This window comes from Scyliorhinus canicula, chromosome 21 (genome assembly GCF_902713615.1).
Source record: "Scyliorhinus canicula chromosome 21, sScyCan1.1, whole genome shotgun sequence".
Taxonomy (NCBI): Eukaryota; Metazoa; Chordata; class Chondrichthyes; order Carcharhiniformes; family Scyliorhinidae; genus Scyliorhinus; species Scyliorhinus canicula.
Genome location: NC_052166.1, coordinates 69,527,190 through 69,542,840, shown reverse-complemented (window position 1 = coordinate 69,542,840; position 15,651 = coordinate 69,527,190). Strand labels below are relative to the sequence as shown.

Sequence of the window (15,651 nt, the reverse complement as noted above, 5' to 3'; positions counted from 1 at the left end):
TATTCATACTTCTGAAAAAAGCCTTTGCAACAAAAATCGGGAGACTGAAAAAGAAAGCAGTCTCGGAAGGACCGTCATCTTCACCGTCTGAATCCTCCTCGCCAGCGTCAGTGGGAGCATGTCCCATCTACGGAAATCCCTTCTCATTTGATCCACTGCTTTGCCCAAATTTCGGGTGGGCATTCATTATCACCAGATATGTGATACAGGCACTAACTTGAGCAGCCGTTGATGTTCTGAATGTTTGTCCCCAATGTTTGTGTTTGTCTAGCACCATTAAGGTTGTAAAATGTCCCAGGATGCTTCACAGGAAGAACAATCAGCCAAAGAATGACACTGAAGCAGAGCAAGGTGCAATAGTGAGGCAATTCATATCTGAGATTGAGATATGGTCACAATTGGAGGAATGCAGAGATGTCAGAGTGGGGGAGGTTAGAGGAATAGGAGAACGAGAAGATGGAAGATGGTTTTACAGTTCCCTATTGCCAAATCTCTGCACATACTCACTCCCTCTCTCCCTATCCTCTTCCTTTCCTACAACCCTCCTCAATTTCTGTACTCCTCTGAATCTGGCCTCTTGGGTCCCCAATTAAAAACATTCCACTGTTGTTGGCCGTGACTTTAATTCTGGCATTCCTGCTCAAAATACCTCTGCCCCTCTCTTTTGGACTTGGAATCAATTTGCGTCTTGATAGCAGTCCTGTGAAGAATTTGGCATGTTTTTCCCAAATTCTAGGTGATATGTGTGGGCAGCATGGTAGCATTATGTATATCACAATCGCTTCACAGCTCCAGGGTCCCAGGTTCGATTCCGGCTTGGGTTACTGTCTGTGCGGAGTCTGCACATCCTCCCCGTGTGTGCGTGGGTTTCCTCCGGGTGCTCCGGTTTCCTCCCACAGTCCAAAGATGTGTGGGTTAGGTGGATTGGCCATGATAAATTGCCCTTAGTGTCCAAAATTGCCCTTAGTGTTGGGTGGGGTTACTGGGTTATGGGGATAGGGTGGAGGTGTTGACCTTGGGTAGGGGGTAGGGTGCTCTTTCCAAGAGCCAGTGCAGACTCGATGGGCCGAATGGCCTCCTTCTGCACTGTAAATTCTATGTAAATTCGATATTTAGCACGTGTTTTGTTAATGCAATTCTGGGCTTGTCTGCAATTGTACCTCTGAGGCTGTATAAGGCTCTGGTCAGACCCCATTTGGAGTATTGTGAGCAGTTTTGGGCCCCATATCTAAGGCAGGATGTGCTGGGGCCTTGGAAAGGGTCCAGAGGAGGTTCACAAGAATGATCCCTGGAATGAAGAGCTTGTCGTATGAGGAACTTTTGAGGTCTCTGGGTCTGTACTCGTTGGAGTTTAGAAGGATAAGGGGGGATCTTATTGAAACTTACAGGACTCTGTGAGGCCTGGAGAGCGTGGACGTGGAGAGGATGTTACCACCTGTAGGAAAAACTAGAACCAGAGGACACAATCTCAGACTAAAGAGACAATCCTTTAAAACAGAGATGAGGAGGAATCTCTTCAGCAAGAGGGTGGTGAATCTGTGGAACTCTTTGCTACAGAAGGCTGTGGAGGCCAAATCACTGAGTGTCTTTAATGCAGAGATAGATAGGTTTTTGATTAATAAGGGGACCACGGTTATGGGGGGAAGGCAAGGGAATGGGGATGAGAAAATATCAGCCATGATTGAATGGCGGAGCAGACTCGATGGGTCGAGTGGCCTAATTCTGCTCCTATGTCTGATGGTTTTACGTTGCCTTCAGTGCATTAACTTGGGGATGGATTGGGGCAAATGGCCACTGACGTGAGCTTTCAGAAGGCGTTGTCTGTGGAGCCTGCACTTCAAGGTGGCTTCAGAACAAAGAGAAAAAAAATGAAGATGTACAAGTTACAGTTGAAGACTGCACTGTCTCTCAAAAAGGTCCCTCCAGAAACCCTTGTTGGAGCTCAAAGAAGGGCAGTATGAGAGTGATCCTTCTGAAATAAAATACAGTCTTGTTAACTGTGGGCAGCACGATAGCATTGTGGATAGCACAATTGCTTCACAGCTTCAGGTTCGCAGGTTCGATTCCCGGCTTGGGTCCCTGTCTGTGCGGAGTCTGCATGTTCTTCCCATGTGTGCGTGGGTTTTCTCCGGGTGCTCCGGTTTCCTCCCACAGTCCAAAGGTGTGCAGGTTAGGTGGATTGGCCATGATAAATTGCCCTTCGTGTCCAAAATTTCCTTTAATGTTGGGTGGGGTTACTGGGTTATGGGGATAGGTTGGAGGCATGGACCTTGGGTAGGGTGCTCTTTCCAAGAGCCGGTGCGGACTCGATGGGCCAAATGGCCTCCTCCTGCACTGTAAATTCTGTAACTGTGAAACTGCTCCACAATGACAGACATTCTTGGGGCTAAAGTAGGGGGAAGTGGGATCAGGGTATTGAACTTGATGATCAGCCATGATCTTAGTGAATGGCGGAGCAGGCTCGAAGGCCGAATGGCCTCCTCCTACTCTTATTTTCTACGTTTCAATTCTCCTGACGGCCGTCTCTGTGTCTCAGTTTCCCAGCCTTCCATACTTGCAATTCTGATGTTTATTGGCATCTATTCTGGCTGTGAACCTCCATGCCAGTTATTAAATATTAGTTCTGTAGTTTCCATTGCCACTCCCTTGCTGAACACTCCCAGCTGGACTGTGAATTTACTTGGATAAAGCAGGCTTTGAGGAGATCCCTGTAGGCTTGTAGAGAATTCATCAAACTTATTGAAACCTGAATTGTTGGCTTCTCTCAAACACTTTAATCATCTCGACACCTGTCAGCTGTGTTGTACAGAGCTGAAGACGGCTGACTTTCCAAAGCCTCTGGTTTTACTACTTTCTGCAGGAAAGGATTAAGGTGGGATGGGCTTTTTCACTTCAAGCTCTGGGGCAGTTTTTGGAGAGTCGGTGTGGATGGAATGTTGCACAGTTGAATGATTTCACAGCTCTCGACCCCCCTCCCCCCGTCTCTTTATTCTCGGTGGGCTTGGTGCTGTGATGGTCTTGCCAAGTTTATGTCAACACTGGCTGTCCTGTTTCTGTGCCGATGGCTGGTACCGTGGGCGGGTTTGGAGCCTGTCTGCATTCTGTAATCTGATATTCTCAGTCTCTCTGCTGGAGGTTAATGTAATCCCTTAAACAGGATTGTCCTGTCACACATTGAATACTTCAGAATTGGCAGAGAAATTCCATTGGATGGGCTGGCCCAGGCTGCAGTGGATCGTTCCAGTGCCTGTCGATAACCAGCATTTGGGGAAAAAGTAAAGTTTCTTTCCTCGAATCCCTTCGGTGCAGAATGAGGCCATTCAACCCATCGAGTCAGCACCAACCCTCTGAAGAGCATCCTACCCAGGCCAACACCCTGGCCGAACCCCATAACCTCCACCAAACCTAGACACTAAGGGAAAATTTATCATAGCCAATCCACCTAACCTGCACGACTTTGGACTGTGGGAGGAAACCGGAGTACCCGGAGGAAACCCACGCAGACACGGGGAGAACGTGCAGACTCCGCACAGACAGTGACCCAAGGCTGGAATGGAACCCGGGTCCCTGGCGCTTAGAGGGAGCATTGCTGGCCTCTGTGCCCCTGTGACGCCGTGCCCCTGTGACGCCGTGCCCCCGTGACGCTGTGCCCCGTGACGCTGTGCCCCCGTGACGCCGTGCCCCCGTGACGCCGTGCCCCTGTGCCCCGTGACGCCGTGCCCCTGTGACGCCGTGCCCCGTGACGCCGTGCCGCCGTGCCCCTGTGACGCCGTGCCCCTGTGACGCCGTGCCCCTGTGACGCCGTGCCCCTGTGACGCCGTGCCCCCGTGCCGCCGTGCCCCTGTGACGCCGTGCCCCTGTGACGCCGTGCCCCTGTGACGCCGTGCCCCTGTGACGCCGTGCCCCTGTGACGCCGTGCCCCTGTGACGCCGTGCCCCCGTGACGCTGTGCCCCCGTGACGCCGTGCCCCCGTGACGCCGTGCCCCTGTGCCCCGTGACGCCATGCCCTGTGCCGCCGTGCCCCTGTGACGCCGTGCCCCGTGACGCCGTGCCCCTGTGACGCCGTGCCCCTGTGACGCCGTGCCCCTGTGCAGCGTGCCCCTGTGCCGTCGTGCCCCTGTGCAGCGTGCCCCTGTGCCGCCGTGCCCCTGTGACGCCGTGCCCCAGTGACGCCGTGCCCCTGTGCCGCCGTGCCCCTGTGACGCCGTGCCCCTGTGACGCCGTGCCCCGTGCCGCCGTGCCCCAGTGACGCCGTGCCCCAGTGACGCCGTGCCCCTGTGACGCCGTGCCCCAGTGACGCCGTGCCCCTGTGACGCCGTGCCCCGTGCCGCCGTGCCCCAGTGACGCCGTGCCCCTGTGCCGCCGTGCCCCTGTGACGCCGTGCCCCTGTGACGCCGTGCCCCTGTGACATCGTGCCCCTGTGACGCCGTGCCCCTGTGACGCCGTGCCCCTGTGACGCCGTGCCCCTGTGACGCCATGCCCCGTGCCGCCGTGCCCCTGTGCCGCCGTGCCCCAGTGACGCCGTGCCCCTGTGCGGCGTGCCCCTGTGCCACCGTGCCCCTGTGCCACCGTGCCCCTGTGACGCCGTGCCCCTGTGCCGCCGTGCCCCAGTGACGCCGTGCCCCTGTGCGGTGTGCCCCTGTGCCACCGTGCCCCTGTGCCACCGTGCCCCTGTGCCACCGTGCCCCTGTGCCACCGTGCCCCTGTGACGCCGTGCCCCTGTGCTTTTCCTCGGGAGGTGATGATCCTGGAGCAGGGCCAGTCCTTGGGGGGGGGGGGGGGGGGGGGGGGGAGTGGTCCCGGAGCTGGGCCAGTCCTTGGGGGGGGGGGGGGGGAGTGGTCCCGGAGCAGGGCCAGTCCTTGGGGGGGGGGGGGGGGGGGGGGTGGGGGGGTGATGATCCCAGAGCAGGGCCAGTCCTGGGCCGGGGGTGGGGGGGTGGGGGGGTGATGATCCCAGAGCAGGGCCAGTCCTTGGGGGGGTGGGGGGGGGGTGGTCCCGGAGCAGGGCCAGTCCTGGGGTGTCTGCGTGGGGCCAGCTCTGCAGGAGTCCCTGAAAGAGGACTGCCCCGGAGTTGTGGTGGTATGGGGGGGGGAGCGAATGTGTCCGGTTCCAAAGTGGAGCCACTCCTGATTGGGTGATTTCCAGCTTGATAACCCCCAGAGCAATGAGCAGCTTGAAGAGTGGGAGATTGGCGAAAGGTCACTGGCCAAGTTCGAGGTCATGACCTTGTGCTGCTGATAATCACCTTGATCTACCTGCATAGTTTTATCAGAGTGAGTGTTTGGTGTTTCTGGCAGGTGTGGAGAGGGGAGGAGGGGTTGACACAGTATGGGCAGGGGAGGTACAGGATTGTCTGAAGGTTACAGTATGTGTGCAAGAGTTTAACATGCTCCTTGGACCTAATCTGAGTTTTGTGGAGTCGTATAAAGCAGCCAATGCTCTGCCTCTGTGCAAACCATCCAGTGATGGGATGTGAGAGCATTCAGCAATATTACTGTACCATCTACTATTATTCAGTAACATGCTGGCAGGTAGCACAGTGGTTAGCACTGTGGCTTCATAGCGCCAGGTTCGATTCCCGGCTGGGTCACTGTCTGTGCGGAGTCTGCACGCTCTCCCCGTGTCTGCGTGGGTTTCCTCCGGGTGCTCCGGTTTCCTCCCACAGTCCAAAAACGTGCAGGTTAGGTGAATTGGGCATTCTGAATTCTCCCTCTGTGTACCCAAACAGGCGCCGGAGTGTGATTAAAGAGGAATAAACACATTTAAAGAGAGATTGGAAGCTGTGTTGTTGGTGGCCATGTAAGATCTCCTGAAAAGAGCCTAATTGTGACACTAATAAAGATTATTATTATTATTAACTGTTACGATCTGCCATCATTCAGACTCCTACCTGTATTGTGGAATGTCGAGCTATGTAATGAAGCTAATGTTACGTTTTAGTTCAGTATTTTGAAATATTTTACTTTTTACTTCTTCCAGACTCTTCATCCTGTGTGAGTGTATCAATGAACTGTGAATCCATTGGAGCAGACATGAATGCACCTTCTCTTCATCCCCAGATGATGGGGTCTGGGGTCAGCCCCACCATCAGCTCCCCTGGACAGCTACATTCACCTAGAAGCACTTTGAACTCTCCAGTGAATGGACTGAGCTCTCCCTTCTCCGTTATTAGCTCTCCACTTGGACCACATACAATATCCATCCCTTCATCACACAGAATGGGCTACGGAGGGCATAGTCCGCAGGTACGTCGCTGAACAGCTTTCTCGCTCAGTCTCTCCAGTGCTGGTACTGTAGGCAAAATTAATTCACTGGCAGCTGAGGAATTGCATACTTTATCATTGTTGACAAACTAGAGGGGAACTGAGACATTTTTTACACAACGAGTTGATGTGATCTGGGAGATGCTAACTGAAAGGGCGGTCGGTGGAAGCAGATTCAACAGGAACTTTCCAAAGGAGAATTAGATAAATACTTTAAAAGTTGTACGTGGGCACTAGTGGGAAGATGCTGGGGTTCAGAGGGAAGGAGCTGGGGTTCAGAGGGCAGGAGCTGGGGTCAGAGGGCAGGAGCTGGGGTTCAGAGGGCAGGAGCTGGGGTTCAGAGGGCAGGAGCTGGGGTCAGAGGGCAGGAGCTGGGGTCAGAGGGCAGGAGCTGGAGACAGCCATCCTGGCTAATTCTCACTCCCAGTCTCAGACCCTAAGTCTAGTTGTGGTAACTTGCTCCCCTCCTTGACCCTGGATAATCAGGGTACATTCAGCACCGAGTCTGGGCCAGGAATTGCAGGTGAGATGGGAGATTGTATAACTCTGACATGTGTTGTTCTGAATCAGCTGAATTCTGTAACTGAACAGAATATAGAAGCTCTTTTATTGTTGGTTTTACAAAACGTGAAAGAAAAGCACCAGGTTCAGTGGCAGCTCTATAATAGGAAGATGCAACGCTGAATAGGATGTCGCTGGTGCAGGAGCTTCCACTCTGGCTAGGAGTGTGTGAATTGAAAAATAATTTTGATCTATTCCCTCCTGTGTAACTATGATTGTGTAATTTCCTGGTCTAAATGTAAGGCAGGGTGTTGGAGAAGCAACTGCCTTTACCAAGTATTCCTGCATATTCGTAAATTGTTGAATTTACGAATATGCAGGAAATACTTGGTAAACGCAGTTCCTGTCTGGGTTGCACCCTCCACTCTAACTCCAGCCCTAACTTCCACTTCCTGTTGGCCGTGTCATTGGCATTTCAACCATGTCCACTTCAACTGAAAGAGCAAAAAAGGCTCAAATCTGTCAGTGTATAACACTGGGGTACAGTACTGGTGGGGACGGGTCTGTCACTGTATAACACTAGGGCACAGTACTGGTGGAGACGGGTCTGTCACTGTATAACTGAGGTACAGTACTGGTGGGGACGGGTCTGTCACTGTATAACACTGGGGTACAGCACTGGTGGGGAAGGGTCTGTCACTGTATAACACTGGGGTACAGAACTGGTGGGGACGGGTCTGTCACTGTATAACACTGGGGTACAGTACTGGTGGGGAGGGGTCTGTCACTGTATAACACTGGGGTACAGCACTGGTGGGGACGGGTCTGTCACTGTATAACACTGGGGTACAGTACTGGTGGGGAGGGGTCTGTCACTGTATAACGCTGGGGTACAGTACTGGTGGGGACGGGTCTGTCACTGTACAACACTGGGGTACAGTACTGGTGGGGACAGGTCTATCACTGTATAATACTGCGGTACAGTACAGGTGGGGACGGGTCTGTCACAGTATCACACTGGGATACAGTATTGGTGGGGACGGGTCTGTCACTGTATAACACTGGGGTACAGTACTGGTGGGGACGGGTCTGTCTCTGTATAACACTGGGGTACAGTACTGGTGGGGACGGGTCTGTCACTATATCACTGGGGTACAGTACTGGTGGGGACGGGTCTGTCACTGTATAACACTGGGGTACAGTACTGGTGGGGATGGGCCAGTCACTGTATGACACTGGGGTACAGTACTGGTGGGGACGGGTCTGTTACTGTATAACAGTGGGGTACAGTACTGGTGGGAGCAGGTCTGTCACTGTATAACACTGGGGTACAGTACTGGTGGGAGCAGGTCTGTCACTGTATAACACTGGGTACAGTACTGGTGGGAGCAGGTCTGTCACTGTATAACACTGGGGTACAGTATTGGTGGGGATGGGTCTGTTACTGTATAACACTGGGGTACAGTACTGGTGGGGACAGGTCTGTCACTAAATAACACTGGGGTACAGTACTGGTGGGGATGGGTCTGTCACTGTATAACACGGGTACAGTACTGCTGGGAATGGGTCTGTCACTGTATAACACTGGGGTACAGTACTGGTGGGGACCGGTCTGTTACTGTATAACACTGGGGTACAGTACTGGTGGGGACGGGTCAGTCACTGTATAACACTGGGGTACAGTACTGGTGGGGACGGGACAGTCACTGTATAACACTGGGGTACAGTACTGGTGGGGACTGGCCTGTCACTGTATAACCCTGGGGTGCAGTACTGGTGGGGGCAGGTCTGTCACTGTATAACACTGGGGTACAGTACTGGTGGGGCAGGTCTGTCACTGTATAACACTGGGGTACAGTACTGGAAGGGACGGGTCTGTCACTGTATACCACTGGGGTACAGTACTGGTGGGGGCAGGTCTGTCACAGTATAACACTGGGGTACAGTACTGGTGGGGACGGGTCTGTCACTGTATAGCACTGGGGTACAGTACTGGCGGGGACCGGTCTGTCACTGTATAACACTGGGGACAGTACTGGTGGGGACGGGTCTGTCACGGTATAATACTGGGGTCCAGCACTGGGAGGGATGGGTCTGTCACTGTATAACACTTGGGTACAGTACTGGTGGGGACTGGTCTGTCACTGGATAACACTGGGGAACAGTACTGCTGGGGATGGGTCTGTCACTGTGTAACACTGGGGTACAGTACTGGAGGGGGTGGGTCTGTCACTGTATAACACTGGGATACAGTACTGGTGGGGACGGGTCTGTCACTGTATAACACTGGGGTACAGTACTGGTGTGGACAGGTCTGTCACTGTATAACACTGGGGTATAGTACTGGTGGGGACGGGTCTGTCACTGTATAACACTGGGGTACAGTACTGGTGGGGACAGGTCTGTCACTGTATAACATTGGGGTACAGTACTGGTGGGGACCGGTCTGTCACTGTATAACACTGGGGTACAGTACTGGTGGGGACCGGTCTGTCACTGTATAACACTGGGGTACAGCACGGGGGGGATGGGTCTGTTACTGTATAACACTGGGGTACAGTATTGGTGGGGACGGGTCTGTCACTGTATAACACTGGGGTACAGTGGAGTTAGCGGGGACAGGGCGGGGACAGAGCGGAGTTGGCGGGGACAGAGCAGAGACATCGGACGGAGTATTGAGTACAAGAATCGGCAGGTCATGTTACAGTTGTATAGGACTTTGGTTCGGCCACATTTGGAATACTGCGTGCAGTTCTGGTCGCCAAATTACCAGAAGGATGTGGATGCCTTGGAGAGGGTGCAGAGGAGGTTCACCAGGATGTTGCCTGGTATGGAGGGTGCTAGCTATGAAGAAAGGTTGAGTAGATTAGGATTGTTTTAGTTGGAAAGACGGAGGTTGAGGGGGGACCTGATTGAGGTCTGCAAAATTATGAGAGGTATGGACAGGGTGGATAGCAACCAGCATTTCCCAAGAGTGGGGGTGTCAGTTACAAGGGGGTCACGATTTCAAGGTGAGAGGGGGAAAGTTTAAGGGAGATGTGCGTGGAAAGTTTTTTACGCAGAGGGTGGTGGGTGCCTGAACGCTTTGCCAGCGGAGGTGGTAGAGGTGGGCACGATAGCATCATTTAAGAGGCATCTAGACAGATATATGAACGGGCGGGAACAGAGGGATGTAGTCCTTGGAAAATAGGAGACAGGTTTAGATAAAGGATCTGGATCGGCGCAGGCTGGGAGGGCCGAAGGACCTGTTCCTGTTCTGTAATTTTCTTTGTTCTTTGTTCTTTATGATTGCGTGGCCATGGGTGATTTAGAATGAAAAACTCTCTGACTTCCTGTGGACCAAACATGATCTGACATTGGAACGAGTTGTCATGTATGTGAGGCAGGCCATGCTTAGAGCATTTAATTGGGCTCTGCTTTTTGGTGATTTTGAGGCTTAACATGGCTTCACAGATAGGGTCAGCCGGTGGGCAGCAGCCCGCCAAACTAACCAGAGCCTCAAACGCCATTTGACAGACATTTTCAGATGCTTGTGTTTGGGGTGAAAATGGAGCACAAGCACCGAGACCTGCCCAATCGGCGGGGGGGCGGGGGGGGGGGAATGTGTGCAGTGTGACTAAACTGGACATTTTGAGCATTTCTGCAAACACAATTTTAGCCAGGTTGTCGGTCAGAAATAATTCACAAAAGGTATCCCTTGCGAGAAATGGAAGTTGAGAAAACGATAACGTGGCAGAATTCCGATGGGAAGTCGGTGGTCTGAATCCAGACTGCCGGTCAGTTACAGCCCACGTTCAAGCCTCGATGGGACTTTCAAAATTGGAACTGTGATTAACATATTACAGGTGACCTCGATTGGCTCCAGCCAGTGATCCTTCATCAATCAGACATCAAGATACAAGGTCCAGGTGGCATTGACCTTCCAATCAGAAGCAGGATTACTGCTCCTGTTAGCTACAAGGGGCAACGCATCATTGATTCTTTTTCACATTCAGCCCACATCCTTATTGAGTGACGATGTTGACAGACTTCTGGGAAGTCTGAGAAATAACAGATGATGTTCATCATTTGAACGACTCACTGTCTTTCATACAAGCTGGGTAAATTCGACCTTCAGAAGCCGAGGAAGTTTAAACAATCAGCAGTAAGTTCCTTTCACAGACACACCAACCACTGACCCAGGGCAGACATTGAGGTTTTGAATCTCTCAGTTCTTCATGAAGTACGGCCACAGCAGAGTATTAAAAAAAAAATCATTTACGGGATGAGGGCATTGCTGGTTAGGCCAGCATTTATTGCCCATTCCTAACTGCCCTTCAGAAGGTGGTGGTGAGCTGCCTTCTTGAACCGCTGCAGTCCATGTGATGCAGGTACACCCACAGTGCTGTTAGGGAGGGAGTTCCAGGATTTTGACCCAGCGACAGTGAAGGAACGGCCGGTATATTTCCAAGTCAGAGTGGTGAGTGACTGCTTCACAGCACCAAGGTCCAAGATTCGATTCCCGTGTCTGCGTGGGTTCCCTCCAGGTGCTCCGGTTTCCTCCCACAAACACCTGAAAGACATGTTTGTAATTTGGACATTCTGAATTCTCCTTCTGTGTACCTGAACAGGTGCCGAAATGTGGCGACTAGGGGCTTTTCACAGGGACTTCATTGCAGTGTTAATGTCAGCCTACTTGTGACAATAATGATAAAGATTAAGGGTACCCACCAGGTGGTGGGGTTCCCAGGTATCTGCTGCACTTGTCCTTTTAGATGGTAGTGGTTGTGGGTTTGGGAGGTGAGTTCCTGTAGTGCATCTTGTAGATTGTACACACGGCTGTCTCTGTCGTGGTGAAGGGTTTGAATGTTTGTGCAAGGGGGAGCAATCAAGCGGCTGGTTTGTCCTGGTTGAGCTTCTTGAGTGTTGTTGGAGCCGCTCTCATCCAGGCAAGTGGAGAGTATTCCATCACACTCCTGACTTGTGCCTTGTACATGGTGTAACTTGGAGAATCAGGAGGTGAGTTAACTCGTTGTAGGATTTCTAGTCTATGACCTGCCCTGGTAGCCACAGAATGATCCAGAAGGCACTGCAGCAGACGCTGACCATCCCCATCAGCACCTGCTGGACCTGAATTGGTAAACAGAGTAAACCACAGTCCACACCCCCATCCCACTGCCCCTCCCCCATCCCACTGCCCCTCCCCCATCCCACTGCCCCTCCCCCATCCCACTGCCCCTCCACCATCCCACTGCCCCTCCCCCATCCCACTGCCCCTCCCCATCCCACTGCCCCTCCCCCATCCCACTGCCCCTCCCCATCCCACTGCCCCTCCCCCATCCCACTGCCCCTCCCCCATCCCACTGCCCCTCCCCCATCCCACTGCCCCTCCCCCATCCCACTGCCCCTCCCCCATCCCACTGCCCCTCCACCATCCCACTGCCCCTCCCCCATCCCACTGCCCCTCCCCATCCCACTGCCCCTCCCCCATCCCACTGCCCCTCCCAATCCCACTGCCCCTCCCCATCCCACTGCCCCTCCCCCATCCCACTGCCCCTCCCCCATCCCACTGCCCCTCCCCATCCCATTGCCCATCCCACTGCCCCTCCCCCATCCCACTGCCCCCTCCCCATCCCACTGCCCCCTCCCCCATCCCACTGCCCCTCCCCCATCCCACTGCCCCTCCCCCATCCCACTGCCCCTCCCCCATCCCACTGCCCCACCCCCATCCCACTGCCCCTCCCCATCCCACTGCCCCCATACCACTGCCCCTCCCCCATCCCACTGCCCCTCCCCCATCCCATTGCCCCTCCCCCATCCCGCTGCCCCACCCCCATCCCGCTGCCCCACCCCATCCCACTGCCCCACCCCCATCCCACTGCCCCACCCCCATCCCGCTGCCCCTCCCCATCCCGCTGCCCCATCCCATCCCTCTGCCCCACCACCATCCCACTGCCCCTCCCCATCCCACTGCCCCTCCCCCATCCCACTGCCCCTCCCCCATCCCACTGCCCCTCCCCATCCCACTGCTCCTCCCCATCCCACTGCCCCTCCCCATCCCACTGCCCCTCCCCATCCCACTGCCCCTCCCCATCCCACTGCCCCTTCCCCATCCCACTGCCCCTCCCCCATCCCACTGCCCCTCCCCCATCCTACTGCCCCATTCCATCCTACTGCCCCTCCCTATCCCACTGCCCCTCCCCCATCCCACTGCCCCTCCCCATCCCACTGCCCCTCCCCATCCCACTGCCCCACCCCCATCCCGCTGCCCCTCCCCATCCCACTGCCCCTCCCAATCCCTCTGCCCCACCCCCATCCCACTGCCCCTCCCCATCCCACTGCCCCTCCCCATCCCACTTCCCCTCCTCCATCCCACTGCCCCTCCCCATCCCACTGCCCCTCCCCATCCCTCTGCCCCTCCCCATCCCTCTGCCCCACCCCCATCCCGCTGCCCCTCCCCATCCCGCTGCCCCTCCCCATCCCACTGCCCCTCCCCCATCCCACTGCCCCTCCCCCATCCCACTGCCCCTCCCCCATCCCACTGCCCCACCCCCATCCCACTGCCCCTCCCCATCCCACTGCCCCTCCCCCATCCCACTGCCCCTCCCCCATCCCACTGCCCCTCCCCCATCCCACTGCCCCTCCCCCATCCCACTGCCCCACCCCCATCCCACTGCCCCTCCCCATCCCACTGCCCCTCCCCCATCCCACTGCCCCTGCCCCATCCCGCTGCCCCTCCCCCTCCCCATCCCACTGCCCCTCCCCCATCCCACTGCCCCTCCCCCATCCCACAGCCCCACCCCCATCCCACTGCCCCACCCCCATCCCGCTGCCCCAACCCCATCCCGCTGCCCCAACCCCATCCCACTGCCCCTCCCCATCCCACAGCCCCATCCCACTGCCCCACCCCCATCGCACTGCCCCTCCCCATCCCACTGCCCCCACCCCTGCACCCCAATAATAGGTTACTTCAATGCCGGTGTTGGGAACGCTGAGACTGTAGGAGTATTTGAGGCTGGGAGACATTGAGGAGACTCTGCTCCTCCCTCCTCTCCCGTTACAGCCTCCATCCCTGGGCTCTCTTAACTGTTACATTCAGAATGACAGTCATGGGACTGTGTATGGAAGCTGACATGAGGTCAGCAGTATAAACACAAGAGTGTTTCCTCGGCCAAGGAAACTGTGCGGCCGATTCAGACAGCTCCCTTATGGATTTCATTAGCTGCCTTCCTGTCTGCCTGCGAGCTAGAGACTTGCCCCAGCGAAGGCCTCCTGCTAATCAACAGCAAGATGATCTTGCCTGGCATCACCAGTATCTCCTCCCAGGCAGCTCTCTCCTCAACTTCCTGTTTCTTGGTGAGGTTTGTTGCCTGGAGCTGCTGCTCACACTCCACAACCCCAGCCCTCCACATTCAGCTGCCTCTCTCTTTAAATGGTAGAATTTCCAGAGTTTTTGCTGCCTTCATTAAGGTAGAGAGTTTGGAGGAGACTGTAAGAAGATTCCAATCCTTTCCAGCTTTAATTGTCTTTTTGTGAACTCCCCACTGTATGTGCTTGAACAATTGCACATTGAGATATGAATTAAAGCAGCAAGTTGATAGCGAGCTTTTATTTCATTTTCTTTGAAATGTGAGGATTTGGTGCAAACTGCATTAAATTCTCGGGCTCAGTGTTCTACAGGATCTGTGAGCAATTCCAGGCTACGTTGAACTAAACTGGACTTTTTCAGGAGAGTCCATATTGCTTTGTACAACACTGAAATGGAATGAAAATCGCTTATTGTCACGAGTAGGCTTCAAATGAAGTTACTGTGAAAAGCCCCTAGTCGCCACATTCCGGCGCCTGTTCGGGGAGGCTGTTACGGGAATCGAACCGTGCTGCTGGCCTGCTTGGTCTGCTTTCAAAGCCAGCGATTTAGCCCAGTGCTGAGGTACGGTACTGGTGGACACGATCTATCACTGTATAACACTGGGGTACAGTACTGGTGGGGATGGGTCTGTCACTGTATAACACTGGGATACAGTACTGGTGGGGATGGGTCTGTCACTGTATAACACTGGGGTACAGTACTGGTGGGGACGGGTCTGTCACTGTATAACACTGGGGTACAGTACTGGTGGGGATGGGTCTGTCACTGTATAACACTGGGGTACAGTACTGGTGGGGATGGGTCTGTCACTGTATAACACTGCGGTACAGTACTGGTGGGGACGGGTCTATCACTGTATAACACTGCGGTACAGTACTGGTGGGGATGGGTCTGTCACTGCATAACACTGGGGCACAGTACTGGTGGGGACGGGTCTGTCACTGTATAACACTGGGGTACAGTACTGGTGGGGACGGGTCTGTCACTATAACACTGGGGTACAGTACTGGTGGGGACGGGTCTGTCACTGTATAACACTGGGGTACAGTACTGGTGGGGACGGGTCTGTCACTGTATAACACTGGGGTACAGTACTGGTGGGGACGGGTCTGTTACTGTATAACACTGGGGTACAGTACTGGTGGGGACAGGTCTGTCACTGTATAACACTGGGGTACAGTACTGGTGGGGCCGGGTCTATCACTGTATAACACTGGGATACAGTACTGGTGGGGATGGGTCTGTCACTGTATAACACTGGGATACAGTACTGGTGGGGCCGGGTCTGTCACTGTATAACACTGGGATACAGTACTGGTGGGGATGGGTCTGTCACTATAATACTGGGATACAGTACTGGTGGGGACGGGTCTGTTACTGTATAACACTGGGGTACATTACTGGTGGGGACGAGTCTGTCACTGTATAACACTGGGGTACAGTACTGGTGGGGACGGGTCTGTTACTGTATAACACGGGTACAGTACTGGTGGGGACGGGTCTGTCACTGTATAACACTGGGATACAGTACTGGTGGG

At 54.6% G+C, this 15,651-nt stretch overlaps 1 protein-coding gene across 2 annotated transcripts in view; it reads left to right on the top strand.

Moving 5' to 3' along the window:
• The first annotated feature begins 5,984 nt into the window (after positions 1–5,984).
• LOC119955450 (retinoic acid receptor RXR-alpha-A) overlaps positions 5,985–15,651 on the top strand; it is an 86,118-nt gene continuing 76,451 nt past the window's right edge. For both annotated transcript variants that reach the window (XM_038781634.1, XM_038781635.1), the window contains exon 1: positions 5,985–6,246. In XM_038781634.1, coding sequence (XP_038637562.1) covers positions 6,007–6,246 — 240 coding nt within the window. In that variant the 5' untranslated portion in view covers positions 5,985–6,006. The remainder of the gene's footprint in view (positions 6,247–15,651) is intronic.